The sequence below is a fragment of the Colletotrichum costaricense genome, assembly GCF_030867565.1.
Source record: "Colletotrichum costaricense strain IMI 309622 chromosome Unknown Scaffold_7.1, whole genome shotgun sequence".
Taxonomy (NCBI): domain Eukaryota; kingdom Fungi; phylum Ascomycota; class Sordariomycetes; order Glomerellales; family Glomerellaceae; genus Colletotrichum; species Colletotrichum costaricense.
Window position 1 is genome coordinate 2,334,088 of NW_026848236.1, and position 27,720 is coordinate 2,361,807.

Consider the following 27,720-nt stretch of genomic DNA (forward strand, 5'->3'; position numbering starts at 1 on the left):
TTCGGGGCTCACAGCTCTTCTGACAGCAAACTGTCATGGCCACCTCCATATTTGTCTCTCCCCCAATTCGCCGGATCGCCGCCGGGCATACACAGCCCGAGTCTCCAAAAATAGTCCCGGTGCGCAAAGAGCAGCTGCCAAAGCTTCAGTCGAGCCGGGAAGCCCGGTAGCCTCTTGATCCATCTGCTGGTCTCCTCAACGAGTCCCTTTGGCGGTGCCAACGTCGATTTCGCAGCAACTTCGACAAAGTCTTTCAGCCTGGATCCGAAGAAGCTATCGTCCGCCTTCGTGATGCAGCTTCCGTCGCTGTCACCGCGACAGGCCACGACGTCTTCCAGAGACGGAGACAGCTCTGCCTTGGAGATATAGAACTCCCCGGCGTGAGGCTTGTACCCCCACTCTGTAAGTGGGAGCAGCGGCACTGGGTCGTCGGCGTGGGTCACGCGACGGTAGGTCCGCTTCGAGATGTCCTCGTCCTTTTCGCCCTTCAAACCAAAGACCTCGTCGACATAGTCTACAAGACCCTGATTGCCGACCTTGGGCTCACCAAAAGTCGTGACTCTGACATTGTCCCAGCCAAGGGAGATCTTGAGCTCGAGAGATGCGAGCATGGCAACAGCGCCACCGAGACTGTGACCGACCAGGTGAATGGGATAGTCCGGGTATTGCTCCCTCAGCTTCTTCACCTCTGGAATGACTAGCCTCCGCGCCTGGCGCCACGACGTCAGGAAACCCATGTGGACGGTGCAGTCTTTGCACTTGCGTTTGGGCTCATTGGGTGCCTCGCCCCCTTCATCGGGAGATGGATACGGTACATATTCCTGCGGGATGGTGCTTAGGTCGACAATCGTGTTGGAAATACTGTAGGTACCCCGGAAGGCGATGATGATAGCCTTCTCCCCGACCTTGCCATTAAACCTGTCCTCATCGCCAGGCCTTCGAACGCCGTGGTCGACGGCAATGTAGCCGCAGCTGTCGCTCAGCAGGACACCCGTGTTCCAGGTCGAAACGAGCGTGAAGGAGGGAAACTCCTTACAGCGCGAGACGCACGAGAAGGGCTGCGATATACCCGTGGTGCCGACGCAGTAGGTGATGTCGACTATGCGGGACGTGCGCTCGAGGGATCGGAAGAGCTCGACGGAGATAGGCAACGGGGGTGCAGCATGCTTGGTGTCGTTGCTCGATAGTAACGGTTGCTGCGGCTGCGGCTGCGCGGTGTCAAACGGTGTCGCTGAAGCTAGGCCAACCAGTGGCGCAAGCTGTAAGCAGGAGAGGAGATATCGCATTGGAGGGAGCATTCTGTTCCGTTTGGGTTGGCGATCTTGTCTACGTCCCTTTGAAGTTGCAGGCTATGATCGATCGCGCAGGCTGATAGACATTGCGCAGAGAAGTGTTTAGTTTGCTCAATGTAAGGTGACCATCCAGGTTGAGCAACGTGGATGGATCCAGCTTGAAGAGAGACAGCGACGTTGGTAGGAATTGGCTGTTGAGGGTTCGATTTATGATCGTGACGATTTCGACAATGTACCACGTTTAACGGCAGGGAAAGCCTCAAAGCGTGACCCTTCAAAGGCGCATGATGACGATTGCACCCGTGCAGGTTCCTACTAGATTAGGTATTTTGTTGAGACGGATGTGAATGGTGCGTATGTTCAACGATGTACTCGTATTACCTAGGGTACTGAAGGGTGGATGGAGAGAGGAGAGAGTTGGACGGGATACCGACGTCTCAGGGCTGATCTCGTGAGGGTGACCGCGGTGAGGTCATTCCGTCATCCAGAGAGAAACCTGGAGCGAATTGAGGGAAGCGGCAGTGAAGAAGGTGCTAAGCACGGCGTGCCTTCCATGAAAAATGCGGAGAGGCGCGGCCAAGCGACGCTTGCCGACAAACGGTTGGTCCTGGGTGGCCCTCTTCCCCTGTGGCTGCCGGGGAAGGACCTGGGATTGTGCTGTCATCCCCCGCGAAAAGCTGTCAACGGGGCGGGTCTTCTCACCCTCTTGAAGTCCTGCTGACCCTTTGGGACCTGAATGTTGAGAACAAGTGTGGATGACTTCAATTTCCATCATCTCATGCGCAATGTGGATAGAAGCCTAGGTCTATTGCTTATTCTATTCGGGAGTTGTCGTGTCTTCATTACGAATAACTTTCATTTTGCTTTTCCTCTCATCAGGAAAGGTTCTGTTTAGGGCCTACCATCTGTAACTGTAACCCAAGAACCTCTCAGCGTGTGCTCACTCAAGTATGTTTCATCATCCATGAACACTGTCATGGCGTCTCTTTTTGTTTGCTTTTTTACGTTCATCCCATGATTACTCTCCTCCGCCCTGTCAACCAACCGGCTGGATGCTGAAGAATCTCGATCGGATGTCGTCCGAGTTGGACTTGCATGCAACGGCTGCCCTCCTTGCACGCCTGTGTGACCTGGCGGCATTGCCCGTCCCGTTCGCGGCACCTCCGTCGCACACCAACGGAACCGCGGCCGTCCCAGAAGCCTCGTAGTCGGCGGCACTAAGCGAAACATGTCAGCACGTTGAACATGGGATTTCTTCACAGCTCTGCGTGTGAAAGAAGAACAGTTGACTTACCCGTCGTCACCAGGGCAAACCTTCTCGATGACTGTGATCGTGCCATTCTGCCAGATGAATTGCACACTAGCGTTGTCGCAAGCGTACCTCGGTGTCCGCCCGTCACCGGACACCGGTACCGATGAGGCGTTGAGGTGGCACTGCGTGTTGAGAACGGTGCTGTCGTCGTTGAAGGTAAAGTCGAGCGAGTCCGCCGTCTTGCCATCCGCTGATTCGGCGGTAAAGTTTTGGATCTGGAAGTCATCGGGTAGGTTGCAGTCTTCTGATGCCTCGACCATGGCCATGAGCTTGTCGGGAACGGCTGACATGTATGAGACCGCGGCCTGTGCCGCGGGGACGGCAATGAGGAGGAGTGACAGCTTCATGGCTTGCGTGTGTTTTGGTTTACGAGCGCGGTATGATCAAGGATTGTAGGTATGCTTTTCTAGACAAAGAGTGCCAACGTTAGAGGAAGAGATAAACGTTCCAACAATTGAGGAGGAAATGGAAAGACTGGAAAGATGGGATGATCAGAGGTCAAGGACTATGCTGATCTAGTAGTCTTGCTGACAGCTGCTTCCCAGATGAACCTTTATTAATAAGGTCCGATTTAAGCACAGGATCACAGACCTAGCAGATCTTCTATGCTGTTCCTTGCAGGAAACCGCTATTCAGGGGTGGCTACGATGACATGGCTAAACTCTCATTAAGGGCGAGAGCAATACGCAGATCCTGATGTAATTGTCCGAGCCGCCCGCGTTAACAGGATGGCTGAGGTGCAGGCGGTTGGCCTCTTAGCTCCATAGTAGGGGAGAAGGGCATTCCCAGCCCGCCATTAAAGATGGACTCCAAGGATACTTTAGTAAAGAACTTACGAGTGGCCTTAATGCAGCATATACGAATGGTAGCAGTAGTAGCGGTGATGCGTGGGAGGTTGATGCTCGTCGGTTGGCATTTTTGGTCCTTATTCAGGGGAAGTATTGGACCTGATTGGCTCCTGCGTGTTTCATGTTTCCCAGCATGGCACCCTGCGCTGGTCCACGCCTGGGCTGTTGATCACATCTGAGATCCCCCTTTCTTGGAAGCGGACGCCAACAGCCAACCGACGGCTAAGTTGGGTAAACGTAGATCTGCCCCACTGCCCTTATTGCCTTGCTTCTCCAAATGCTGTTCAGCCTGACATAGGTGGACGGCACTATTCTGTCAAGGGACGTACGAGAGGCTGTGCTCAGGGGGCTGGGGCTCCATAGTCTTGAGTAAGGTACGACTGTGGCTTCAGTGCATGAGGGGTCTGAAATTCGAGGGACTTGGACAATGGCCCCATACTGTAAGAGGGAAACAAGTGATGGAGTGAACAGGAAAGCTTGGACGGACGATCCCGATCCGCGGCTCTGCTGCCAGAGTGAGCACTTTGGCTGGCTGGCTTAGCCAGGCCGTTGAAAGAAGATACAAATGTATCAGGCCCGGCGTGCATCCTCTCTGGCTCGTGTTGGCTGAGCTCAGGTACAGATACGAGATGCATGCAATGGGTGAGTCAAGTTACCTAGACATAGCTTGGACGCAGCCTTCGGTTCCAGAACCGTACCTTCGTAACTTACGGATACACGGCGAGCTGGTTGTATGGGAAAGTCAGTGAAGTGGAAGTGAAGCGTAGAGAATCAGCCGTCAAACCAGTGCTGAGGCTTGCGTCCCCATGATGGGCACCACTACCGGCCGTATCTTTGTAAGACGTTGTCTTGACCAACTCCCAATTGCTATTTCCCCTCAATGCTGCCTACCTTGACAAACATTCACGTAAGGGAACCATCCTGTTCTGTACCGATAGACGTGTGCCTCATCGAGGCGTTGCAATGGGAAGAGATTAATCCGTAGAATAGAGAACATCTCGGGGTATTTCGTCTTCTAGAAATGGAAGCCAATCAGAGCCTATCGGTGATAATCCAGCCAACCTCTCTCAAGGACTCCACCACCTTACCCAGCCCGGCCCGCAGAAGCCCCCATAAAATCCAACGACCTGCAGCCTTTGACAAGCCCCAAGCCACGTGACCGCACAAACCCACCCGCCGAAAATTCCCAATCCGCCATTGCAACTTTTTTTTCGTAGTCGAATGGCTTTTTTGGCTTTTCCCCCTCCGACCATCACGACAATACTAACCCGACAACCCACCCGTCATCCAGCATTCAAGATGGCCAAGGAAGCGCCCGTCAAGACCGGTCTCATCACCGGTCTCAACCATGGACACGTATGTCGAACCATTACTACCACCGCAACCATCACCGCCGCCGTCCCGACCTGAGAGAAAAGCCCCTCCGAAATTCTGCGAAACGAAATCTTCGAACTTCCGATTATGGAAATACGATTCGATGATGGATACACACATTGAAGAATGAACACACAGAAGGATGGGCTTTTCTGTCAAGAAGGGAAATCGGCGGCACTGTCCCTTCTCCCCCACACCCGCTTCGTCTCACCTCGTGGAGGATCTCTGCACAACACCTCTCTTCCCACGAGGGGACCTTATTTGCAGAAGATGGACGCTGACCGGTCGTGATTGTTTCGGAAATATAGAAGACCACCGCTCGTGTCGTCAAGCCCCGTGTCTCCCGCACCAAGGGCCACCTGAGCAAGCGCACCGCTTTCGTCCGTGACGTCGTCAAGGAAGTCTCCGGGTAAGTTTCCATCCACACACCATCTCCATGTGCCGTCCACATTATATAGCCCTGGACGCACTTCACATCTACATCCAAACCGGACAACAAGTCGCTAACCATATCCCTCCTCCACAGCCTTGCCCCCTACGAGCGCCGCGTTATCGAGTTGCTCCGCAACTCCAAGGACAAGCGCGCCCGTAAGCTCGCCAAGAAGAGGCTCGGCACCTTCGGCCGTGCCAAGAGAAAGGTCGAGGAGATGACCCGCGTCATCGCCGAGTCCCGCCGTGTCGGTCACTAAACGATTTTCTTCTTCGAAAGGAATTCGTCAAAACCAAAATGGGGCGCAACGGGGCTGTTGTGTTGGACTGGCAAACTACTGGGTTTATATGGGTCAAGGGCGTGGTCACAGCATAAAAGTTTGTGGTCTATTTCTAAAAACAAATCAACGGAAGACTCCCCCGTATCATCATGGAATGATGATGCCTTTACGACAAATACCAAAATTTCAAGCACAACTCATTGCTGCCTCAGACTCTTTTCTTTGACACTGTTCATGTTCCGTTCGCTCTGGAGTGATCATATGCTCTCGTGAAGGCTCTGATTGACGACTTGACCATAGTCTATCTGGTTTACCCTATGCCCCATGAAACTCCAAACCCATGAATACGCTCGCCATGCGAAGATGGCCGAGTAATGCTGCAACATTGTACAAAAGATGATCCGTCTATTTCTTTCCAGGCAGCTTGAGCCACTTGGGAAGTTTCTTCGCAACGCTGCCATCCCCACTTCCCTCCCTCTTCTCAGGTTTCGACGACGAAGCAACAGTCTGCTCCTCATTCGTGTCGTCGCCTTTGGGAATGTCCGGTACTGTGACATCCTGAGCCTTTTGAGCGACGCTACCCTTGAGGAAGGGCTTCTTGCGGATATCTACCGGCACGCTGTCATCCCAGACCAGACTCAGTAACACACTACGCGTGAGCTTGTAGTCGTGTATCAAGCGGTTCTTTGCGCTCTCATCATCCTTAATCATGACCTTGCTGCCGGGTATGACCAGCTTGAAGGGTTGAGTATTGTGTGCCATGACAGATCTCACGCCCTGGTGGAGGGTCGCCCCTGTAGCTTCATGACCAAACGTCCATTGTGCTGAAGTGTTGTCGGGAAACCGCACCTTCATCGGAACTGTGGTGACAGCCGCTAGACGGGCTTCCTCGGCCTGTCTTTGCGCCTCCAACTCTTTGTCGGAAGGAAGTCTCTTGTTGAGCGCGCTCTGCTGGAGTCGAGCCTGATGAAGCTGGGCGTGGGCAATCGTCGGGGCGTAGTCGTCCTCTGGCACGTCTGCAAGGGCTGCCGCGGGAGTGGTTCCGCTTGGTGCCCGGAAGACGCTGACAGGCTGCAGAGGGTCTGTCGGCTCTGCTTCATCAACCTCCATGGCATCTGCTGCCGGCGCCTCCTGATCTGCTTGTCCTTGCGTTGGAGTGCCGCCTGGCTGTCCAGCCGTTGTGCCCTTTGGCGTCTCGATGGCAGTTTCAGCTGCTGTAGACTCTGTTCCCTCCGTGGCGGGCGCCGGAGCTGGAGCAGTGGCCGCCTTCTTCTCCTCTGCCTCAACTTCAGAAAAGAATTGGCTGATTTCCTCCATAGCCTGGAACAGCGTGCGGTCCGTCTTTTTGAACGACAAGCGGATCAGCACGCTGCCCGAATTGTATCCAAGTTGCGACAGTGTCTTCTGGAAGTCCTCAAACGTGGAAAGCTCCCGACCCATGATGTTTAGGACTGGTGTCTCGTAGTACATCTGACCGCTTCCACTCGCGCCTCCGCTTGTTGTTTGCGCAACGCCCCGTGCTGTGATGTTGAAGTTCTTCCCATTTCCAGCGACGCCGCTCTCAAACTGGCGCAGTACCTTCCATATCGTAAAGTCGCTAGGTAGTTTCTCGATTAAACGACCGTTGGGCGCCGAGTTGGCTTCGGGCATCGGCAACTGGAGTGCGACGGAAACGGCTGATGGTGTCTTGGACTTCTGGACGAGCTCGAGTTTGGCGCCGGGGGTGAGACCGCTCACTCGCCAGACTACTGAGAGGTCGACTATCTTCTGCTTATGCCTAGCAGATGGTTAGCTTACTGCGAGGAAGGATGGTCTTCAGGGATGAGTAAGGTACTTCAAGAGGTATTTGTCGCTCGAGACGTTGAGCTTCTTGCATGCCTCTTGGAGAACATCTGTCATGTAGGTGCCTGGGCTGACCTTGACAGTAGCTCTCCGCAAATCCGTGCCGATGACCACCACGTGCGACATCGTAGCAACCGAGAGAAGCCGTGGGCGAAAACGCAGTGTCTTATTCTTTTCAACAAAAAGACGTATTCAGTCGTAGTGAAGTTGCTGTTCGGTAGAGATTGAAATCCGATCCGGGGTATCGTGTTCAATATGTTGTTGGCGGGGTTCAAGTCTCGGCGGGGGGCGGGCGTTGCGTCAAGCTCAGGTGGTGGTGTATTAGTTACGTAGAAGTTGGCGGAAGGACGACGAAACACAATGTCAGGAAGTCCAGTTCGGCCTGATGTCCGGGACAAGTGTATACTGGACGTTTTCAGCCGGCCTTGGGTAAAACCTTGTGTATAGGTAATAATAGAAAATAAGAAGCTACGGACAGTAAACAATCGTTTTCTTAGTTGAATCGTCAAGGTGAATGAGTCTTACTCAGGTACAGGTAATTCAGGGAGGTACGTAAGGCTGGGAAGCAGGCAGTCAGGGTGCTCCGTCAGCAGAGGCGACGGGAGCCGGGCCCTGGCCGGGGAGGGGAGGTGGGACGTGCATCATCGAGCACCACCACGCTGAAAGCTGCTGAAGCCAAGCTCAGGCCAATCAGCGAGCTCCAGCTTGCTGTACGTGGATTTTCCGACCGCTTCGGCCGCGCCATGCGTGTTTGCCTTGCCCTGCAGTAGCACCCAGCACCCAGCAAGAGCAGGCAGGTAGCGCTACACCTCAGCATTCCGCATCGGTTCAACGTCAATTGCAGCTACAACCACCACCATCACCACCAAACGAACTCCCCATCTACGACGACGACGCCCCCCACGGCCGACCCTACGATCCATCACGAAATAATCACGGCCAAAACCACAACCTTGAGAATCTCTCAAACCATACCAGAACCCAGCGGTCACTCGCTTTAAGAGCCCGAAATGGTGCGCTTCCGTCATTCCCCCTCCCCTCCTCAGCCTCGAGATGCAAAAGGAAACCCCCTCCAGCTAACCAAAGTCCCAGAGCTCTCCCTTCTCCATCAGTTTGTCTTCCTCTTAACCCCCATATAGGCCCCATCTTCTCTCTATCGAATCACCAATTCCTAACCTCCTCTCCCTCTCAGATGGCGGTGCTTGCGTCGCAATGGTCGGCAAGGACTGTGTCGCAATAGCCTGCGATCTCCGTCTCGGCCTCCAAGCCCTCACCGTCTCCAACAACTTTCCCAAAATCTTCCAGTACGGCGACGTCTTCCTCGGTCTCACCGGCCTCGCCACCGACGTCACGACCGTCGGCGACCTCTTCCGCTACAAGGTCAACATGTACCGCCTCCGCGAGGAGCGCAACATCGCCCCGACCACCTTCGCCAACCTCGTCAGCTCCTCCCTCTACGAGCGCCGCTTCGGCCCGTACTTTGTCTCCCCCGTTGTCGCCGGCCTTGACCCCAAGACGGGCAAGCCCTTCATCTGCGGCTTCGACAGCATCGGCTGCATCGACTTCGCCAAGGACTTCATCGTCTCTGGTACGGCGTCTGAACAGCTGTTCGGCATGTGCGAGAGCTTATGGGAGCCGGATCTGGTACGTGGCATATGGCGAATCAATGATCCAGGAATTCTAGCAGAAACTAACGTGGACGTCACACAGGGCCCTGATGAGCTCTTCGAAACCATCTCCCAGTCGCTCCTGAACGCCGTTGACCGAGATGCACTATCCGGATGGGGAGCGCACGTGTACATTATTGAGAAGGACAAGGTCACCAAGAGACTGCTCAAGGGCAGACAAGACTAATTCTTGCGGAGGAACTCGGTGTTGAGGAAGAGAAAACTTGATAGAACCGCTACAAGTGGACGGGTTCTACCTAGCTTGTACCAATAGATGGACGTGATCCACTATGAGATGGCTGCCGAAGCCTGCATGAACTAGACAAATGACCTTGATTTACATCCTTATTTGTGACTTTAATGCCTGGACGTTGGCTGCTGTGGTCTATGTACAGCTCTGTGCAATGTTGCCAGGGCTACTACTATGGTACAAGTGATCTATGGTCTAGCTTTGGGCTGGCCTCTAACCATCTAATTCTCCTTCTTTGCCTTGGTAGACTTGATCGCCTTCTTCTGACTGAAGTACGATCTCTCAATAGCCTTGAGGACCTCATCAATGAGACTAGATAGAACAGAGTCAGCAACAGTAGATGAGCGAGCGAGAATGATGGTCGACTTACATAACAGGGGCGCTGATGTACAAGACCGCCTTCCACTCCAACCAGTTCAAGGGAAGGATGGAGAACAGGTTCTGGAGGAAAGGAGTGTAGAGCAGGGCGAAGTGGAGAGCCATTGAAAGAGTAATGGCATAGACAAGCTTCATGTTAGCCCAAAGAGGCAGGGACAGCAGAGACTCGCTCGAGGACAGCGCGTTCATGGCGTTGAACATCTCGATGACAACCAGAATGGAGAGCGAGACGGTCGAGGCGGACTTGGCGGAGCTGTTGGAGAACATCTGGCAGCCAATCTCAGGGAAGTCTGCAGAGCAGCGGTGGAAACGGGAGAGGTGGTAGAAGCTGATCTGAGGACCCTCGGGGTTGTACATGAACCACCAAGCATAGCCAGCGACAGTCGCAACACCAACGTAAGTACCAATAACCAGGTAGCGGAAGAACAACCAACCGCCGATGAGAGGCTCGTCGCGCTTTCTGGGCTGGCGCTTCATAATGTCGTGGTCAGGAGGGTTGAACGAAAGAGCGGTGGCGGGAAGACCGTCGGTGACCAAGTTGACCCAGAGGAGCTGGACGGGGATCAAAGCCTCCGGCATACCGAGAGCGGCAGTGAGGAAGATAGAGACAACCTCACCAATGTTGGAGGAGATCAGGTAGCGGATGAACTGCTGGGTGTTGTTGTAGATGGAACGACCCTCCTCAATAGCAACCTCAATGGTAGCAAAGTTGTCATCGGCGAGAACCATGTCGGCGGCGAGCTTGGAGACATCGGTGCCAGAGCCCATGGCGACACCGATATCAGCCTTCTTGAGAGCGGGAGCGTCGTTGACACCATCACCAGTCATGGCGACGACCTCTCCCTGTTGCTGGAGAAGGTCGACAAGCTTAGACTTATGGCTGGGCTCGACACGGGAGAAGAGGGATGCGTTTCTGGCAGCTTCGTTTGCCTCGCTGTCGCTCAGGTTCTCGAACTCTCTGCCAGTGAAACTCTTGCCCTTGAGGTCTTCATATTCGTCAAAGACACCAATCTGTCGGCAAATGCTCTCAGCGGTGTTGCGGTTGTCTCCAGTTATGACAATGACACGAATGCCGGCGTTCTTGCAGTGGCGGATGGAAGCGGCAACTTCCGGACGAGGAGGATCGAGCATACCAACCAATCCGAGGAAGGTCATGTTCTGCTCAATCTGGGCGTACTGTGCGGTAGACTTGGCTGACTTCAAGGCGGGGTTCTCACCAATGTTGTCGACGCTGGCGAGGGCGATGACACGGAGACCACGGTTACCGTAGTCAACAACTTCCTTGGCGATCAAATCGGCGAGCTTGCTGTTCAGGGGCTGGCGCTTTCCGTTGGCTCCAACAAGAGTGTGGGTGCAGCGTTCGAGGACAGACTCAGGAGCACCCTTCACCAGGAGCTTCTTCTCTCGGCCGTTCTGAACAAGGACGGACATGCTCTTGCGATCTCTGGAGAATTCATAGGTAGACAGACGGGGGAGCTGGCTCTCATACTGAGAGCTAGCGTAGTGAAGACAATCCTCGGGGTTGCTGTTGGAAGGCGCACACGGTCCAAGCTTCTCAACAAGAACTCTCAGAGCGCCCTCAGTGGGCTCACCGACGTTGGAGAAGGTACCCTTGGCCGCATCGTAGGCGAGCTTGGAATCGTTGCACACGGCGGCAACCTCAGTCATCTGGCGGACAGTAGCAGAAGAACGTGTAAGATCGGTGACCGTCTGGCCTCTGAGAGAGATAGAACCCTTGGGGGCAAATGTGGTGCCTTCGACATCGTGCTCAACGAGGTCTGATCCGTTCTCGCTGATGTAGACAAGCTTGCTGACACTCATCTGGTTGGTGGTGAGGGTACCGGTCTTGTCGGAGCAAATGACGCTGCAGCTTCCAAGGGTCTCCACGGACGGCAAGCTTCTGACGACGGCATTCTTTGCAGCCATCTTGCGAGTTCCAAGAGCCAAGCAGGTAGTAATGACAACGGCGAGACCTTCGGGAATAGCAGCAACACCGAGAGACACGGCGATCTTCAAGTAGTAGATGGCACCCTTGGTGAAGGATCCGTGGCTGGGGTCGCTGAAGTGAGGGATGTTGATGAGCCAGACGAGGATGCAAATGACCGTGATAACCTTTGCGAGACTGTCGCCGAAATCGTTGAGCTTCTGCTTAAGAGGAGTGGGCTCGGAGATCTGGGCGGTGATACTCTCATGGATGTCGCCAATAGCGGTTTGGGAACCAGTCAAGACAACGACAGCCTTTGCGCGACCAGTAACAACAGTGGTTCCAGAGAACAACATGTTGGTCTGGTCTTGCAACACAGCCTTCTCATCCTTGACAACATGATCGCAGTCCTTGCCAACACTCTCGCTCTCTCCAGTCAAGATAGCCTGGTCGACGTTGAAGCTGTTGCTCTCGATGGCGATGATACGGCAGTCGGCAGGAATGCGATCACCAATGTGGACGGAGACGACATCACCGGGGACGAGCTCCTCAGCCTTGACACGGGAGACTTGGCCGTTACGGATGACGTTGGCAGAGTTGGCAGAGTACTCCTGCAGGGCGGCGATGGCTTTCTCGGCGCTGCTCTCTTGTGAGACACCAACGACGGCGTTGAGGATGAGAATGGTCAGAATCTGGAAATCGGCATTGTTAGCCGGGCAAAGTCTGGGCATTGTGGGTATTCGCATCCAAGATTACGTACCACAGCTGGGTCGACGAAGGCGCTCCAGCCTTCCTCGTTGTCGAAGAGCGCCAGAACGAAAGAAACAGCGGCAGAGCCGAGGAGGATTATGACGAGTTGGTCCTTGAATTGCTCGAGAATGAGCTCCCAGATGGGCGTCGGAGGTTCTTCGGGGATGACTGTGGACGGACTGTTAGCACGAAACTATCGTGGGTTTCGGGTCGAGTCGCAAAGCTACTTACCATTCTTGCCATGCTTGGTACGCGAGGCAATGACTTGATCATCAGTAAGGCCGGTCTTGGGGTTCACTCCCAGGGTTGAGAGGACCTTTTCGGTGGGTGAAGCGAATGCGCTCTCCATCGCGAAAGCTGCGCTGCGCGCGGGACTTGTCTTGTCGAGGAACCGTCACTATCTAGCCGAGTTGCAGCGGCCGTCGGAGTCTGTTGTCGAATGGGGAAACGGTGGACACGAAGGAACTCTTCAAGTGGTGTTGAAGAGAGAAAGGGAAAATCGAGATCCGAACCTTGTGAAAGAAAAGGCTAAGGATGTAAAGGAGAAAAAGAAGAAGGTGCTGGAAAAGTTGCGATCAAACAGACAGCGTATCTTATTGCCGTTGCGGTGGGGCAGGAAGCTGAAATCGTCGCCGAACTCCCACTGGGATTCCAATACGCTCTACGTGTTCGTTCAGTGTTTGCCTAGCAGTAACAGTGCGGAACGGATAGCTGCCCCTTCTGGAACCTTTTTTTTTGGCCGTCGAGGAAAGATCCCGAGCTTGTCCTTTTAGGGCTAGCGCTGGTGGGGGAGCCCCTGTAACAAGAAACAAGACTCCCAAGGTCCCAGCAATTCACCTGTGCGTCCCTGGCAAACTGGCCCGTATCTGTCCATATCGGGGACCAGCCACTGCGGCCCCGACGCAGACAAACGTGGGGCAGGGACCAATTAAAACCACTATACGGAAGCCGATAATCCGGAGCGTAGGGCAGAGTGGAGGGGGAAAGGGGAGCTCTTTGACAAGAACCTGGCAGCCTGGAAACGATACGGAGTACGTACCCGCCTAGCTGACCTGATAAGCTTACACACTGGTGCGACTACAGTGCTGACTGATCATTGATCGGAAGTGCCTGGTGTGCCTGCGTTTCGTACCGTGCTGTGCCTGAGTGACACGGGTGGTAGAAGTCCCCCGTAATGACATAATCACCTTGTTCACGTGACTGGCTAAAGGCTCCCGTTCCGATTGAGGCCCGCCGTCCCCGTCTCGAGTGGACCAGCACTAGGCCGCTCCGGAGCCACTTGGGGCGCTCGCCCCGAGCCCGAGTCAGGGTTGAGGAACGCCGCCAACGTACGGAAAACGGCCTGCAACCATTGCATCCACATCGTCCGCATGTCTTGCGTAAGGCAGGACGAAGACGTGGGTCATGGAGGCGACTGACACCCACTTTGGAGTCTCGGGGTATCGAGATCACGTCTTCCATGCAGTCCCGCCAAACACTCAGAGTCGAGCGATATGGATAACCCGTACCGTCAAGCCACCGAGACTCGTGTGGTGGGCGGCGAGACCAAATGTTCGATCCAGATCAATAAACGACTAAATCACTAGACTGGCGAAGAGGTTTCTTTGTCTCCCGCTCGCTACGCCGCGCATCAAGACATGGCGCTCATGGCGCTGATGGACCGCGGCCCGTCACCGCAATGTTGAGTTTTTCACTCTCGGACACACCATGCTGAACCAAAGTCTGCATCGAGCTTCAGCAGGAACTCCGAACCGGCGGCAGCTTCGTCTTCCGGCAGAATGTGTGCTACGATGGCATCCAATTCGCGTCCAAGACGCAAGATCCACGGATCTTGACCCGACAACGATGCACACTAGAGACGCGTTCTCTGGCCCGGCGGGCAGGCTGCATGTCGCAGCTGCATTCCTCCCGACCGGCTCGTTGGTAGATTCGCCGGGTGCGACTGTCCACCGCAGCTCCGTACCACGCCGTGACTTCTCACGAGAACTGAGCTACCGTATGTAGAGCTTGATCGTCGTCGGCATGTAGAGGCCGGCATAGGAAGAACGATGAATGTTGAGTTCCAGCTCCGTGGTTCGGCCGGAGTCGTCCCTTCGGCCAACAGTCTGCTTTCCTTACATATTCTATGGTGTATGCCTAAAGCGCCGTGCCTGCTCCTCCTCTCCTCCTTCCTCGGGCCCTCCTCGTCATTCGTTTTGAAAGAGCTTTCCGGCCTCGAAATCCTCCTTCCCTCCTTCGTTCTAGTGACCCACGCTGGCTTTCCTCCCGTGCCTGGACTAAGCAATCCCACGCCGTCCACTAGACATCATCCTCTTCTGCCTCAACCCTCTCGAGCTTCCCACAGCTGGCAGTCCCAGCAAATTTGCATCGTTCATCTCTTGGTGTTGATACCATACATCATGTTTTGAATCCTCTTGGAACCGCTATTGCTTCCTTTTTTTGGTGTCTTGGAACCCAGTCTTACCTCCTCTTTCTTGGACGTCGCAATGGCATGGCCACCACCACCACCACTACCAGACTCTGCATCTCTTGGATCTTGCTCTCGCTCCAGCTCCGTCCGGATCACCCGTAAGACAGATTGCGCCACATCGTATCCCCCATCGCCCGGGTCACAGCAAGATTCCATCAAGTCTGACGAGGTCTTTGAAAATGTCGACCTTTCATCCAGTCTCGATGGTCTGCACATCAACGGTGTCGAGGCTTGGAATACTTTGAGCAGCATGGCTGTTTTAGGTTTAGAGCCCAACAGCGGCGACTCCCATGACGATCTCATTCCATTCCCTCGGGTATCAGTTGATAGCAGCAACGACGACGATCATGAGCATTCGGACTCTGGCACGTCCTCCAGACGAGGTCCATTCTACAAATGGATGAAAACTCTCCATCGACGCGCCAAGCAGCGAGCACAGCCTATGAATGGAGACGGTACCCTACCCTGGAAGCTCCTAGATTCGGCTGATAGGTCAGCACTTTCTCGGAGGACTCGCCATAGGAGATCATCATCAGGTTCATCATTCGGATTTGTCGCTGCGGTGAAAAGTGCTAGTGTCAGTCTTGCTAGCGGCAGTGCTATCACACGCCCTCGACGCAACAGCCGCCGCTCGCTGGCCTATTCCAAAACCGAGCGCAGCAGCAGAGGTTCTTTCACCGCGACTAGATTTTCAGAGGACAGTTGTAATGCCGAGTGGCCAGCTCAGGTTGACCCGTTGGCAACCGAACGCGCTTTGCAGCGTAGACGCATCTTGGAGGAACTCATCAGCACTGAGGAAGGTTACATTGCGGACGTCCGCTTCCTGATGAACGTAGGTCGCCGATGCTGTCCAAGGCAATTGTCACGAACGTGGAGAGAACTGATTTTGATAGGTTTACATTACAATTCTCGCTTCCCTACCTACTCTACCTCCGGGGCTTAGGTCCTCGATCAACCGTAATCTCACAGATATCGTTGAACTCCATGAAGAGCTACTGGGCGAGCTGCACCGCGCTGTACCGGACTCAGAGTACACCCAAATGGAGATCCCGTCGTTGCCCAGAAAGCCCCCTAGCCGTGGACATCAGCGAATGAGGAGTCTCGATTCAGTGCCAGAAGACGACGACAGGGCCATAAGCTGGCTTCAAGAAGTACCTGGTATGATATCTGAAGCACAGGTTGCTGGAGATGTAGCAAAGGTGTTCAGTAGAAAGGTAATTGCTCGAATCCACATATCACCACGGCTAAGCGTCATTGCTGACCTGTTTTGCAGATGAACCGCTTCTTCATTTACGAGGAATACGGCGCAAAGTATGAAATGATGATCAAGGATGTTGCTTCGGCTCATCGGACTATGCCGCAATGGGATACGTATCAGAGAGGCATTGAGACACTCGCTTCATCGTTGGGCTCTGCGAACAGTCATGCCGACCAGGCAAAGAAGTCACTGACTATTGGAGATCTCCTTGTCAAGGTCAGCAATGTGCTCCAATCGGGACCAGACGTGGTGCTGATGAACTTTTAGCCAATCCAGCGGATCTGCAAGTATCCTCTGCTTTTTGCCGAACTTCTGAAGCACACACCTGTGGCAGACTGTCCGAACTCCCACATGGAGGTTGAAAGCGCTCTTTTGCGACTGCGAGAGGCCACAGCTGAGATCAATCGAGCGACGAACGACAGGCGAATGAAATCCACGCTGGAAAGAACTTGGGTTCTTCAAGACAGACTGGTCTTCCCGGAGCAGGTAAGTTAGTATCACAAAGCGCTCACGGATTTAAATTAACAGCTTTGGGAAGAAACTCGATGCAGCGTCGAAAAACCGGATCAGGTCCTTTGGCCATGTTGAGCTTTGCGGTGCACTGCATGTTTGCTGGCAAACAAAAGACGGCGCAAAAGGACAGTACATGACTTGTCTCCTCTATCACAATGTCTTTTGTCTAGCTTCAGCCAGCAAAGTGGACCAGATCTACACTATCCAAGCGTGTATCAACCTGGCCAGCATCAAGATCGAGGAGGCGGATAATGGGAGAGGTTTGTGGCGTTTCCATACGAGTGCCCGAGTATGTCTGCTAACAATTCCAAGGTCTTCAATGTCATACAGCTCCATTCTCATGGAAACTTGTTTTTGAGTGCGATTCCCAGCTATACGAGATACTCATGACTGCCTGTTCGCCTCGAGAGCAAGAAGAATGGCGAAGCCGGTTGTCGGTTGCCAGAACGGGAGAGCAAGAGCAGATCGACCCTAATCTGTACAGCTCAATGTCTTTGAACATGAAGAGTCTCGGTACGGTGTTTAGAAAACCAGGTTTGTCCAGTTCCCCCAAAAGTCTCCGGTCCCAGTTATTGACAGCTGCCCAGGCACTGTTGCCCGTCGGATATCGATTCATCGCGCCACCACAGTTGGCCCAAAATCGCCCTTGTGTCAGGTCATTTTGAAGAATACTAGTGTTCTGCGAGACAATTCAGATGCCGCATCCACTACATCTATCAATCGCTCGCAATCGCTGCTCACAACGAGCCCTCGCATTCCAATTCTGGCACCTCCACGAGGCGAGAGAGCTCGACTTGAAGCTCTCATGTCTGACATCTGGAGCCGAGATATCCTCCCGTTCCCCGGTATGACTGGTAGATCTCGCTCTGAACACTTGGTTCGAAGTTCTGCTAGTACAATGATGCGGAAGCTCAGCGTTGCAAGCATCGCCAGCTCTTTTGCAAAGAGGTCCAACAGTGTTGCAAGCATGGGGAAGCTCGTCCCTGACGAGAATGTGGGAGAGAAGCAAGAAAACGCGCATCATGGACATGCCTTCAAGCTTTGCGAAGAGGATAGTCCGAATATTGCACACGGTCTCGATGACGAAGCTGGTGAAACAGCAAAGACTCGCTTGCCCAAAATCGACGACGATGTCGAGGTTATAAGCACGGTTAGCGCTCCGGCGACCCCGATGTTGAATCCGGCCAAGATTCTTGTTCATGCAGATCCAGTCGAACAATTGCGGCTGGAACACATCTACTCTGGGGACGCGTATACATCGAGACCATCCATTTTGCGCACTGCGTCAGGAAACAACTTGCCGAGAGTGCGTCGAGACCAGATTTCCGACAGAAAATCACCCTGTCCGTCCGAGAAAGGTGTTTACCGGGAGCATCAACATCGAGCACCAAAAGGGCCCAAACTGTCCCACAAGGCGTCGATGCGCTGGGGCAAGGCTGGCACATTGAACAGAGACGATTTGGTCCAGGGCATCCGAAGCTTCTTTCGATAAAGACCGGCCGCAGCATTTGGCCTTTAGTCGGCTTCAATGGATGAATCATGACAGATTGACTGGAATTGAATGCGAAAGATGGAGGTGCACGTCACTATGTTACGCCTATTGGCTATATTCATTGAGAAACTCTGAAGAGGGGAAAAGCACTGAGTTTATATGGAGGTATTCTTAGTTCTGATTGTTTTTGTCATCGAGTTGACGAGAGTATAATGATACCCCTGCGTTAAATTGCTCATTACCCACCGCAATAAGTTACGCAGTCTCAAAGTTACACCAGATGATGTCAGTGATGCCATCGTGAGGCTTGACTCCTGGTAATGCCTCTTTCTGCGGACGTCCGTCTCCATGTTTGGACCTTCTTGGGAAAGTGGATGTTGAGCTCCCGTAGTGAGCCCCACCATAGCAAGCTGCCCTGGCCAGTGAGGTGACTTGCATTGATGTAAGGTACCTCGGGATATCGAGGGCGGTTCAGTTTGCGCTGTGAAAAAGGGCATGGCAAGGTACACAATAAGTAAGGTAGGTACTCCGTACTTTGTGCCAAACGTTTCCTTCCCCATCTGGATCATTCCAGCCGCAAGTTGTCGCGACGTGTAAACACCCCTTTGGCCTACTTTCCTTGGTCTGAGATTAGCGGTGACGTACTACAGTGGTGCGATGCAGGAACGCTCAGAGTTCCCGGTACCTAATGGGCGAGTTTGGCGACGTGCCTGGACCAGCTGGGCGATGCACGGAGCACATAGCTGCCCCGCTCCCTGCCTGGGCAAGCTCCCCAATGGCGGGGCAGTGATGAAAGGCAGTCGCGTGTTCCCGCACCTATGACGTACCTTCCAAATCACGAGCTTCCCAGCTCCCGCCCTCTCCTCGTAGCGTAGCTGGGGGAAGCTCCTCCCCCTCTTCAGCTTTTCCTCATATTAAAAGGCTGCGGCATACCTTGAGCTCCCATCTGTCTTCTCCTCTTCAGATCAATCAACCAAACACAAACATCCTGAGATACCCGACGACATTTCGTCTTACACGCACATTCCTATCACATTCACAAGACCTCCATCGAGAGTTCATCATTCAATCACTTACCAAAACACACTACACTCCTACACACCACCACCACCACCACCACTACAACAGTCAAAATGGTTCGCGGCGAGGCTTCCCAGACTAAGGTCCACTTCAAGGGCCAGGAGGACGACTTCATCATCTTCGTTGAGGACCCCGAGCTCTACAAGAAGTGGAAGACCGACAAGTCTGTTCCTCTGGCACACTTCATTTCCTCATACAAGATCTTCGTCACGCACAAGTAAGTTGCAACTTTACCTTCTTCCTACCTCTTCCTTTCCATCACCAGTGCTTTATCTGGTTGTCTATTCACCATCTTTGGCCCAATTGGATACGAGGTCTGCCGTTGCAATGGCTTCGGCCTATGGCAGGGCGGGGGAGCGTTCGGGCCTCCAATTGTTTGCTTCCCAACATGCTACCGACACCTACTTGGCCTACCCCGCATTTCCACACATTACACACAGCGGCTAACTCAATGAATTAGGCAAGGTGCACAGGGCCAGTACGATGCCGCTTCCAAGTCCACACTCGAGAACGAGTTTGGTACCAGCGTCGATGATGAAGTGATCAAGCAAATTCTTGAGAAGGGTGACACCCAGAACATTGAGGTCAGTCATACGTTGGACACACCACCTCAAGTGCAATTCACTGACAATGATATCAACAGTTCCCCGACCGCCAGGGTCCCAAGAACGATTCCCAGGGCGGCATGGTTGCCCACTAGAGGTCTTCCAACTCCCGCAGTCGCGTGAGGCTAGACGTGAGGGGCGGCATTGTCGCATCAGCTCGGCCAACATCTTACAGAAGGTTGCGGCCCAATGTGAGCCGAAACCGACGATTCCCTGGCGCTCGACGTAGCTGCGGTCAAAGGCGGGCGTTTCTGTTTTGAGGCGTTGAGGTGGTGTGTGCAGCGATGGCAGCGAGGCATTACGCTCGACGGAGCACGCCTAACAATGACAATCCGAAAGAAGATGTCTTGAAGGGGAACATTAATCGCGTTCCCATCAACCAATTTACATGCAACGGAGGATGATGTACAAGGTGTGATAACCTTAAAAAATCTCCTTCGAGCCCGACAAGGGTTCAACATCGACGCCATGGTCAAGCATGGGGTCGATTGCATGGGTTTACTTAGCGAATAGCTGAACATGAGCACATGACTTCTCTCCATCGATTTTGTCCTTGTCTGCACCCGATGATTATGAATGATTTTGACGTATGCACATTTAAGGGGTGTTTGATCCATTTGCGGTGCAAGTAGTAAGAGTGCAGAAAATCTTCGCAGTACACGAAATGTAAGAAGCTTGGGTAGTAAGTCAGTCATGCCGTCAGATCCGAAAACTGATCGGGTCGACTGGCTATAGAGCAAGCTTTCGCGATATGGTTGACCGACCGGGCGATTGATCAAAGTAAGCTCTTTCCGACTGCTTGGTCAGGCTTACTTCATGTAAATTGAGCCGCCAGGAACGGGCAGGACGCCTGGTCTATATAAAGATGGTTTTAATGTATTCGAATATGTGCAAGGCTGTCCGAAAAGTGGAGATACGAGTCGTTTGGGGGCCAGCGACGGCGGCCCCCCCGTTAGCTTGTTCAGCCGTGTTGTTGATCGTGCTGGACCTTGCGTCGTTGGTTCCTGTTGGGTCGTGGGTTTTTTCTTCTCCCTCTCTCGTGGACTCGTGATGTGGTGCGCGCCCGTTTCTAAAGTGTTTCGGGGAGCCGCTGCGGTGCCTTGGCCCCCCCGACCCCTGCGTAGCCGCCCCCTCCTCGCCTGTCGCTGTTGCCTCCACGCGCCTCAAATTCTGAAAGGGGTTATTTTTCTCTTTTTTTGTCGTCGGGGGGACGTTGTATGTGCTGTATGTGTGTATGTGTGTATGTGTGTGTGTGTGTGTGTGTGTGTGTGTGTGCGTGTGTGCGTGTGGTGTCACTGATTACATACTTTGAGGTCATCTACACACACCCCTTTTTCAGGTGAGAATGAAGGTTCGATGGAAAGCAAAAAAAAAAAAAAAAAAAAAAAAAAGAAGTCGAAGAAAGAAACCTTGACGCTCCCGTAAACCATCGGTTCCCTTGGCTGCGAAGGAAAAAGTCAAAGTGCGAAAGAGAGAACAGAAGAAGGCGCCAAGAGCTCACGAGACCATTACGGATCAACGGCAACTCTTTTTTGAAAATCTTTCTCTTGACCTTTTTTTCTGAATTGGTCAGTCCCGAGAGGTAATCTGAGAGGGATGAACCCCATGTCGTGGTATGCCATATGTCACCGGGCGTTAAGCTTGTTTGCCGAGATTGCCGTCACATCGTGTCAGTTGATGATGATGGGGGACAAATTACAATTAGAGGGCTCATGTTTTGGGACTCATTCTTGGATCTGGTTAATTTTTTTCATTGGAAATTTCTTGTCTTGATATTAGGTGTAGCATTGGTTGCTTCGGTCTCTATGGACCAAGGCCACGTCTCTTGACAGCGTTTTTCTTGGGCGGCGGCTATTCCTGGCAGAATCTCTCTCTCCAGCGTCCGCTCTCTCTCGCTCTCTTCTCATCCCATCCCCCGAGAACCAGAATCCCCTCATCCCGATATATTTTTGAGCCGAGCTTCGGGATGATACAATCCACCCTCCAGAACATGGGAGGTTGCATGCTCCAAAGCGAGGTGCCAAGGAGTCTCCTGTCTCTGGTCCTGCGGCTGCCCCCAACTGACCCATGCCCCGGTCAACGCGCCACCCACTGTGTGTAAGTCCATGGTAAGCCGATACGAAACAGGACGAACGACGACCGCATCCACCCACCCACACCACCACCACAACTGCCACGAGAAAGTATGCCCACGCTGAGATGACTTGAAGAGGAAAAAGGCTGAATAAGGTTATACCGTTATCGAGCCGCTGTAACCGAGAGTTGAGGAATAATCATGTAACCCTTTATCGTCAGGAAGAACGCCGATGCTGGATGCCGTGATATCGATTGGGATCGTTATAAACGTGAAAGGAAAAAGTAGTAAACAAGTTGTCATGATAGCTCAGGGAAAGAACGGTGAGGTCTCATCGATTCTCCCGAGTTTGCTTGGACTTGCTCGCCATGGGGTATACGGGAGTCTCTCTGACAGGTAGATGAGTGTACCGTGCGAGGTCGAGACGATTGTAACCGCCGCTAAGAAGGGGCGAGTGCAGTCTATACGCGAGAGCCATTGCGGCCTCTTTGGGGAAGGGTCCAGGGCTTAGCACAAATGATCTGGATACAAAAGTCAGTAAAATGTATAATGAGGTATGAATTTCATGCAAGCGTACCTCTCCTTCGCTGTAAGCCCAAAAGTAAACAACCAACCCGACAATGTAGTAAAGAGCAGAGTTGGTGCCCTGGTAGATGAGGGCGGCGGCGAGGGTGGTGAGAGGGAGGATGATGAGGCGGAACTCGAGACTGCGGTGGATTGCCGAGCCGGCGATGAATCCTAAAGGCCACTCCAGGGCCACCATGAACAGCGCCATGAGGAGATTGATAATTTGTAACACCGGCACGGGCTTGACAGCTGGGTCCAGCGTTTTGGTCAAGAAGTCCCAAAAGATCTTGGGCCAGAAGAAGCCCTCGAGAGCAGCGGCAAACTGGTCTGTTCGCAAAAGGTTAGTATTGAAGGTGCTTTGGCCCTCATGAGAGAGATCCAACTTACAAGCTGCCGCGCTCATAACGATGAGCCGAGCCCAATGGTTCTTAATAAGACGACCCATCTTTCTCGATTAAATAATGTTGTTGACTTTTCGTGGAGCCTTCTTTTCCTCTCTCTTTCTGATTGCTCAGTTGTATTGTGAAATCTTTGATCCCTCTTTTTGCCTGTGGCGTTGGTAACCTGTATTGCGACCCTGCTGTGTCCGTCCTCTTTTCCCAAATAAACCCGTTGAACCAGTGAATGAAAGGAACGAAGGAAGCGGTCGTCGAGATCGGAGCCCTCTCGTGGAATAAAACGGGTAGTGGTGTAAAAGGCGACTAGGTCGAAAGGCAAACCGTGCAACGGCGAAAGGAAAGGAATAGGTACCGGACCTGCGGGTTGAAGAAAGAAGTGAAGGCGTTCGAACCGAAGAGTGTCGATATTAAAAGAAGGATATCGACAGGCAAGTGCGCAGCGCTGGCGAGGAAAGAAGAGAAGGTCAAGAGGAAGGACCAGAAGTGTCAACCGATCAATGAGGCGGGGGAGGACGACAGATCTATATTGAGACGAGAGAGTCGGGATGGATGAGACGACTTGGACTGAAGGTGGCAGACCCAGACCAGGGTGGGCGGATACTGGTGTGTGCCTGGCTGTGTGAGAGGTGGAGGACGATGTGGGCTTGGTCCAGCCCAGTGGGCAAGACGCCGAGCCGCACAGAAAAGCTGGTTGAGGCTTGTATCAGAATGGCCCCCGGGCTAGCTTGCTGGGCAGGGTATCAGTGTCGGGTGTTTCTGGCTCGATGCTGGAGCGAGTTCTCTAGAGAGCCAGGTACGAGCAATCTGATCTATGATGACAGCGGGCATCCGAGCGGCATTGAGACGTTTCTTGTTGCGCGAGGGGTCTTGGTTCTGCTATAGACCAGCCAGCAGAACTAAGAGGCGAAGCCAGGGGTCAGGTTGGCGTTGGTGATGATGTTGGTGGTGGTGTTGGTGGAGGTAGTGATGGTCAGTGTTGCAGGAAATGTGGACAGCAGTGACGGCGTGGTGTGTGATGCTCGTGGACCAGGATATCGTAGGATCTGAAGGCTGAAGCTCTTTGCGTTGAGGCTCTGTGGGAGTTATTCTCCTAGTGCCGGGAGACCGTGGTGAGGTACGGGGTATGAGGCAGTAGTCGGGATGGTGAAGCGTTGTGGTGGAGTATTTGGTACGTGATGTTCGTCAGGGATCTGTGCTCTATCGCCCCCGTCGCATGAAGGTTGTTTGATGATCAGACAGGACGGCTGTCAGGGACACTGGTGAAGCAAGGAGGTGGAAGAGGGACAGAAACGATGGCTGGTCGCACACGCGAAAGATGGAGGTAGACGAGTTTTAAGAAACGCCAGCTTTTGGGAGTCTGGTCGGATGAGAAAACCGGGGTAGAGTGATCTAGTCGGTCCATCTAGGCGGGATTGGATGCAAGAAAGAAGTGCAGTGCAGAAAGCGGCGCAGAGAGCGGCATCATACGTCCGTCTGGCATGGCAGCGTTACGGCGCTACCATACCCGCCCGACCCAGCCACGGCCATGGCCGGTCATGGAATCTCAGTCGAGAACCAGTTGGAAGTGGTCACACAGGTATTGGAGAAGGGCGACTAGACACTAGAGGTAGCTCAGCCAGGGCCCCAAGTAGGTTGAAGCCGTCACTTGACTGCATGATGGGGGATATGCTTGGGTGAAGGATGTAGGCGAGCGGGTACGGATGCAATGTTGCCCGGGATGGGTGCGCGAGGCCAAGGCACGGTGAGAGAGTTGAGGGACATTGTTTCCTGCAAGCAATATAGGTAGTGGAGGACGTGGCGAGGCGCGGGGCTAGGCGACTTGAGGATCGGTGTGCGTGAATGGCTCGAACAAGTAATGAGAGAATATCAGTGAGGTAGGTATGGACTATGGAAGTTTTGGTGTGCAATACGGATTGAGCGAGTTGACGAGGTCGGAGGGGCTTGGGAAAGGGTCGAGTGACAGAGGTGGTTAACGCATCGACGTGATTGGGCCCGTACGCACAAGCCGTGGGCGGTTAGAGAATGAGCTCAGGCCAATAAGACCCCTTGCTGCTTCTCCTCTGGCAGGCGGAGAGTGGAGCGCACCTGCCAAGGGACCAGGGGTGAGACTGGGGCCGTCTGGTGTGCCGTCAGATCATCGCATCCCTCCTCAGTACTTGGGACCAGAAGGAAAGGACGAGATGGCTACCTGAATTCTCACTGGGAGAGCACCACAAAATCAAGTATCTTTCCTGTCTTTTCTGTCGTCCCAGCTCTGCTCTCGTAGGTATCGCCTCATGAACCCTCCTCCTGGTCAGCCACCTCACGCACAGAAGATGGACAGCACAGCGCACTTTACCTCAACTCAGCAGAGAGGGGAAGCAATTGCCTTACACTACAGCAGACAGTGAGCAAGTGCCCTGTAAGACCCCAGCCTCCAGCGAGCTCATGTACCACTTTGGGAGGAGACGTCGATGATTTACGGGCCAGTGGTCGATTTAATTAATCTAGCTTCGGCCATTTCAGCAAATGAGAATGCAGAAAAATCTACGATAGGCAAGTCGAGCGGGAGGATAAACAGGCCAAAAGAAACAATACCCGCCTTTGCCTGTTTCTGAGCTGTTCTTGCCTTCCATTACGCCTTGGTATCGGTACAGCAGCAGGAAGGTGAGTACCTAAGAAAAGCATCGCGGTCCGAATGATCGTGGTCTCTTCCTTCCTAGTCAGGCTTGTCAGGTTCTCACACAAGCAGGGGAAAGAACCTGATGTGCTTAGGTAAGAGTTGAAGGGTACGTCTCTCTACACCCTCTTCGCTTCGTCCGCACTCGCCTGTCGCACAAACTCTTTTGATCTTCCAGATGGCGTCGAAAGCGTAACAGAGATCGCGCACCCACTCGACTCGACAAGACGACACGACACAGCCCAGGCCACCCCGAACTTCAGACCACAAGAAGATTTTTCCCATTGTGCAAACTGCCCATTCCATCCAGAAATTCCCAGCTCCCACGCTGAGTTCATGCCATCTGATCCTCTGCAAAACTCTGAGACGGCTGATCAAAACCGCCTCAGACACACGCAAGTTCCAGAATGGCTGTGCTGAGGCACAGCTGGTTTGAGAAGATGGGACGGCTGCTCGTTGCCCGGTCGCAGTCACCGTCTCGACCATCACCGAACCCTGTACTCCACCACCACCACCACGAAACCACCCCTGTCCACCTTTGGACCGCAACGCAACCATGGACAACAGACCCCGGTCCCGTTGCCCCTCAAGAAAGTCCCTTCCTGGCTGGAGGTTGGCAAAAGCTGGGCATGCCACATGGAAGATATTGACAAGGATCGGGCTTTTCTTTCTTTTTCTCTCTCATACCCCCTGCTCGTCTGCATTTGGGGCCCGTCGCATACTCCACAGCGGGCACGCTCTTCACCGTTGTCCAAAGTCCCAAACCCACGATGACGGGGACTAGTGTACGGCGCAGCAGCTGATGGAGAATCATCAATCGATAATCCGACGACTGCAGCTTTCATGACTTCTTTCGCCGATCGACCGACATGCCATATGGTATACTTAGTTCTATAGCCCTGCTGCCATTTTCGAAAAGATTAGTTGCTAAAGCGAACGAAGCCTTGATGGGGTGCGGAAGACAACCGAGAAAAGACGGTGGTGTTGTCTTATCCAGCAAACCTCTAAAGCGCATGAACGCCTGCCTCCTCAACGCCTCCCGTCTCACGGAGCAGGCCCCTGCTCAGTCGAGTCGACGTCCTCTTGACCCGATCAACAGACGACTCGAAGCCTTGAGGATGAACGCTGCACTTCAGACTGAGAACAGACCACACCAGGGACTGTGACGTTGCCATCAGAAGCTGTCAAGCAACCCATGTCGATAGAACCTTAAAGCCGTGAAGGAGGAGGGCATAAGCTTGCGGTCTGGGGGCGGCTTTGCTCCTGCTACCAACGATGCTCAAGCCTGGGCGTCTTGCTGGCTTACCCCGTCATCGGTGCAACAAGACCGAGCGTCTCTGACTCTTCAGATGATCCTTTTGGGATGTAAAGCCGTTGTTCTCAAAGCGCCGAGATAAAACTGGCACGTTGGCTGGCATCGTCAGCTTTCTGCGGCAAGTGCCCGAGGGTCGATGGTGACAGCTCCGATCGACCGTTCGGGACACTAAAGCTTTGGCGTGGATGGCTCTTAGGGCCATTTTTCAAGCTGCTCTCCTTCCCCTCACCTTGGCCATTCGCAGTTGTAGTGCGAGCGGCGTGCCACGGTATCAGCCTCTCGCCGCCAGTCCCGCACCGGAGGAATCCTCAGTATCAACGGTCTTGGCATGGGCAACGAATCCTTGTGTGTCACCTACGTCTCTAGAAACGCATGTGCGGACGTGCTTTTGGGTCGAGCACGGTGGACTGCATGCTGCGTGCTCTCCGATAATAGCAACTTGCTATTATACTCGTCACTTGCCTGATTCAGCGTCGTAACTGCTGGGTTGTGACGATTCGATAGTCTAATTCTAAGGCCAAGAGAACCCCGGTAGGATGGCGAGGAGAAGTGCTCATATCGAGGTCGCTTCGGCAGACAAGTGGCTGGCCTGCAGGGTCTTATTTGACTCTTGATCAACGTCAAAAGTGCAAATCTGCAATCTCTCTCACTGATATGAGTTGCAGTACATCCCGCTCATCCGCTCCGCTGCATCGAATGCAGTTCTCTTCGATCGAGACTAAAAATAAAAGTATTACCGAGAACAGAGGAGGGGAAAAGCCCGCCGCTAACAATGAGGTGTGTTCAACTCTATTTGGGAGGGCGGTTCAGCGCCGCGGCTCATTGGCTCCCCTCGCAGTAGCCCACATGGCCCCGACCCACCCTCTATAACGGCCTGACCAACCAGCAGAGCTGTTGCTTCCGATTGAAGGAGGAGCCGTCACTTGTGCTACTGCAACCGCC

At 53.5% G+C, this 27,720-nt stretch overlaps 10 protein-coding genes across 10 annotated transcripts; 4 read left to right on the forward strand and 6 right to left on the reverse strand.

Moving 5' to 3' along the window:
• Positions 1–8: 8 nt before the first annotated feature.
• On the reverse strand, positions 9–1,298 carry CCOS01_07930 (lipase; the record flags this gene model as incomplete). The annotated part of the gene is made up of 1 exon (XM_060456093.1): positions 9–1,298. The coding sequence occupies one exon, from the start codon at positions 1,296–1,298 to the stop codon at positions 9–11; it is 1,290 nt and encodes a 429-aa protein (XP_060313985.1).
• Positions 1,299–1,764: 466 nt separating this feature from the next.
• Positions 1,765–2,951, reverse strand: CCOS01_07931 (uncharacterized protein; the record flags this gene model as incomplete). The annotated part of the gene is made up of 3 exons (XM_060456094.1): positions 1,765–2,091; positions 2,338–2,509; positions 2,587–2,951. The coding sequence occupies 3 exons, from the start codon at positions 2,949–2,951 to the stop codon at positions 1,765–1,767; spliced, it is 864 nt and encodes a 287-aa protein (XP_060313986.1).
• Positions 2,952–4,751: 1,800 nt separating this feature from the next.
• Positions 4,752–5,515, forward strand: CCOS01_07932 (ribosomal protein L36e; the record flags this gene model as incomplete). Its single annotated transcript, XM_060456095.1, has 3 exons — positions 4,752–4,808; positions 5,135–5,235; positions 5,353–5,515. 3 exons carry the CDS (start codon positions 4,752–4,754, stop codon positions 5,513–5,515), a joined length of 321 nt encoding a protein of 106 aa, XP_060313987.1.
• Positions 5,516–5,941: 426 nt separating this feature from the next.
• Positions 5,942–7,504, reverse strand: CCOS01_07933 (UBX domain-containing protein; the record flags this gene model as incomplete). The annotated part of the gene is made up of 2 exons (XM_060456096.1): positions 5,942–7,313; positions 7,371–7,504. The coding sequence occupies 2 exons, from the start codon at positions 7,502–7,504 to the stop codon at positions 5,942–5,944; spliced, it is 1,506 nt and encodes a 501-aa protein (XP_060313988.1).
• A 1,086-nt stretch (positions 7,505–8,590) lies between these two features.
• On the forward strand, positions 8,591–9,232 carry CCOS01_07934 (proteasome component PUP3; the record flags this gene model as incomplete). Its single annotated transcript, XM_060456097.1, has 2 exons — positions 8,591–9,022; positions 9,089–9,232. The coding sequence occupies 2 exons, from the start codon at positions 8,591–8,593 to the stop codon at positions 9,230–9,232; spliced, it is 576 nt and encodes a 191-aa protein (XP_060313989.1).
• Positions 9,233–9,516: 284 nt separating this feature from the next.
• On the reverse strand, positions 9,517–12,696 carry CCOS01_07935 (calcium-translocating P-type ATPase; the record flags this gene model as incomplete). The annotated part of the gene is made up of 4 exons (XM_060456098.1): positions 9,517–9,607; positions 9,666–12,289; positions 12,358–12,515; positions 12,579–12,696. The coding sequence occupies 4 exons, from the start codon at positions 12,694–12,696 to the stop codon at positions 9,517–9,519; spliced, it is 2,991 nt and encodes a 996-aa protein (XP_060313990.1).
• Positions 12,697–14,833: 2,137 nt separating this feature from the next.
• Positions 14,834–18,080, forward strand: CCOS01_07936 (RhoGEF domain-containing protein; the record flags this gene model as incomplete). The annotated part of the gene is made up of 7 exons (XM_060456099.1): positions 14,834–15,649; positions 15,711–16,031; positions 16,091–16,291; positions 16,343–16,561; positions 16,614–16,848; positions 16,901–17,122; positions 17,176–18,080. The coding sequence occupies 7 exons, from the start codon at positions 14,834–14,836 to the stop codon at positions 18,078–18,080; spliced, it is 2,919 nt and encodes a 972-aa protein (XP_060313991.1).
• Positions 18,081–19,213: 1,133 nt separating this feature from the next.
• On the forward strand, positions 19,214–19,860 carry CCOS01_07937 (shwachman-Bodian-Diamond syndrome protein; the record flags this gene model as incomplete). The annotated part of the gene is made up of 3 exons (XM_060456100.1): positions 19,214–19,377; positions 19,621–19,744; positions 19,804–19,860. The coding sequence occupies 3 exons, from the start codon at positions 19,214–19,216 to the stop codon at positions 19,858–19,860; spliced, it is 345 nt and encodes a 114-aa protein (XP_060313992.1).
• A 2,310-nt stretch (positions 19,861–22,170) lies between these two features.
• CCOS01_07938 (uncharacterized protein) lies at positions 22,171–22,809 on the reverse strand (the record flags this gene model as incomplete). Its single annotated transcript, XM_060456101.1, has 3 exons — positions 22,171–22,360; positions 22,454–22,733; positions 22,794–22,809. The coding sequence occupies 3 exons, from the start codon at positions 22,807–22,809 to the stop codon at positions 22,171–22,173; spliced, it is 486 nt and encodes a 161-aa protein (XP_060313993.1).
• Positions 22,810–25,523: 2,714 nt separating this feature from the next.
• CCOS01_07939 (uncharacterized protein) lies at positions 25,524–26,277 on the reverse strand (the record flags this gene model as incomplete). The annotated part of the gene is made up of 2 exons (XM_060456102.1): positions 25,524–26,086; positions 26,151–26,277. The coding sequence occupies 2 exons, from the start codon at positions 26,275–26,277 to the stop codon at positions 25,524–25,526; spliced, it is 690 nt and encodes a 229-aa protein (XP_060313994.1).
• Between the last annotated feature and the right edge of the window lie 1,443 nt (positions 26,278–27,720).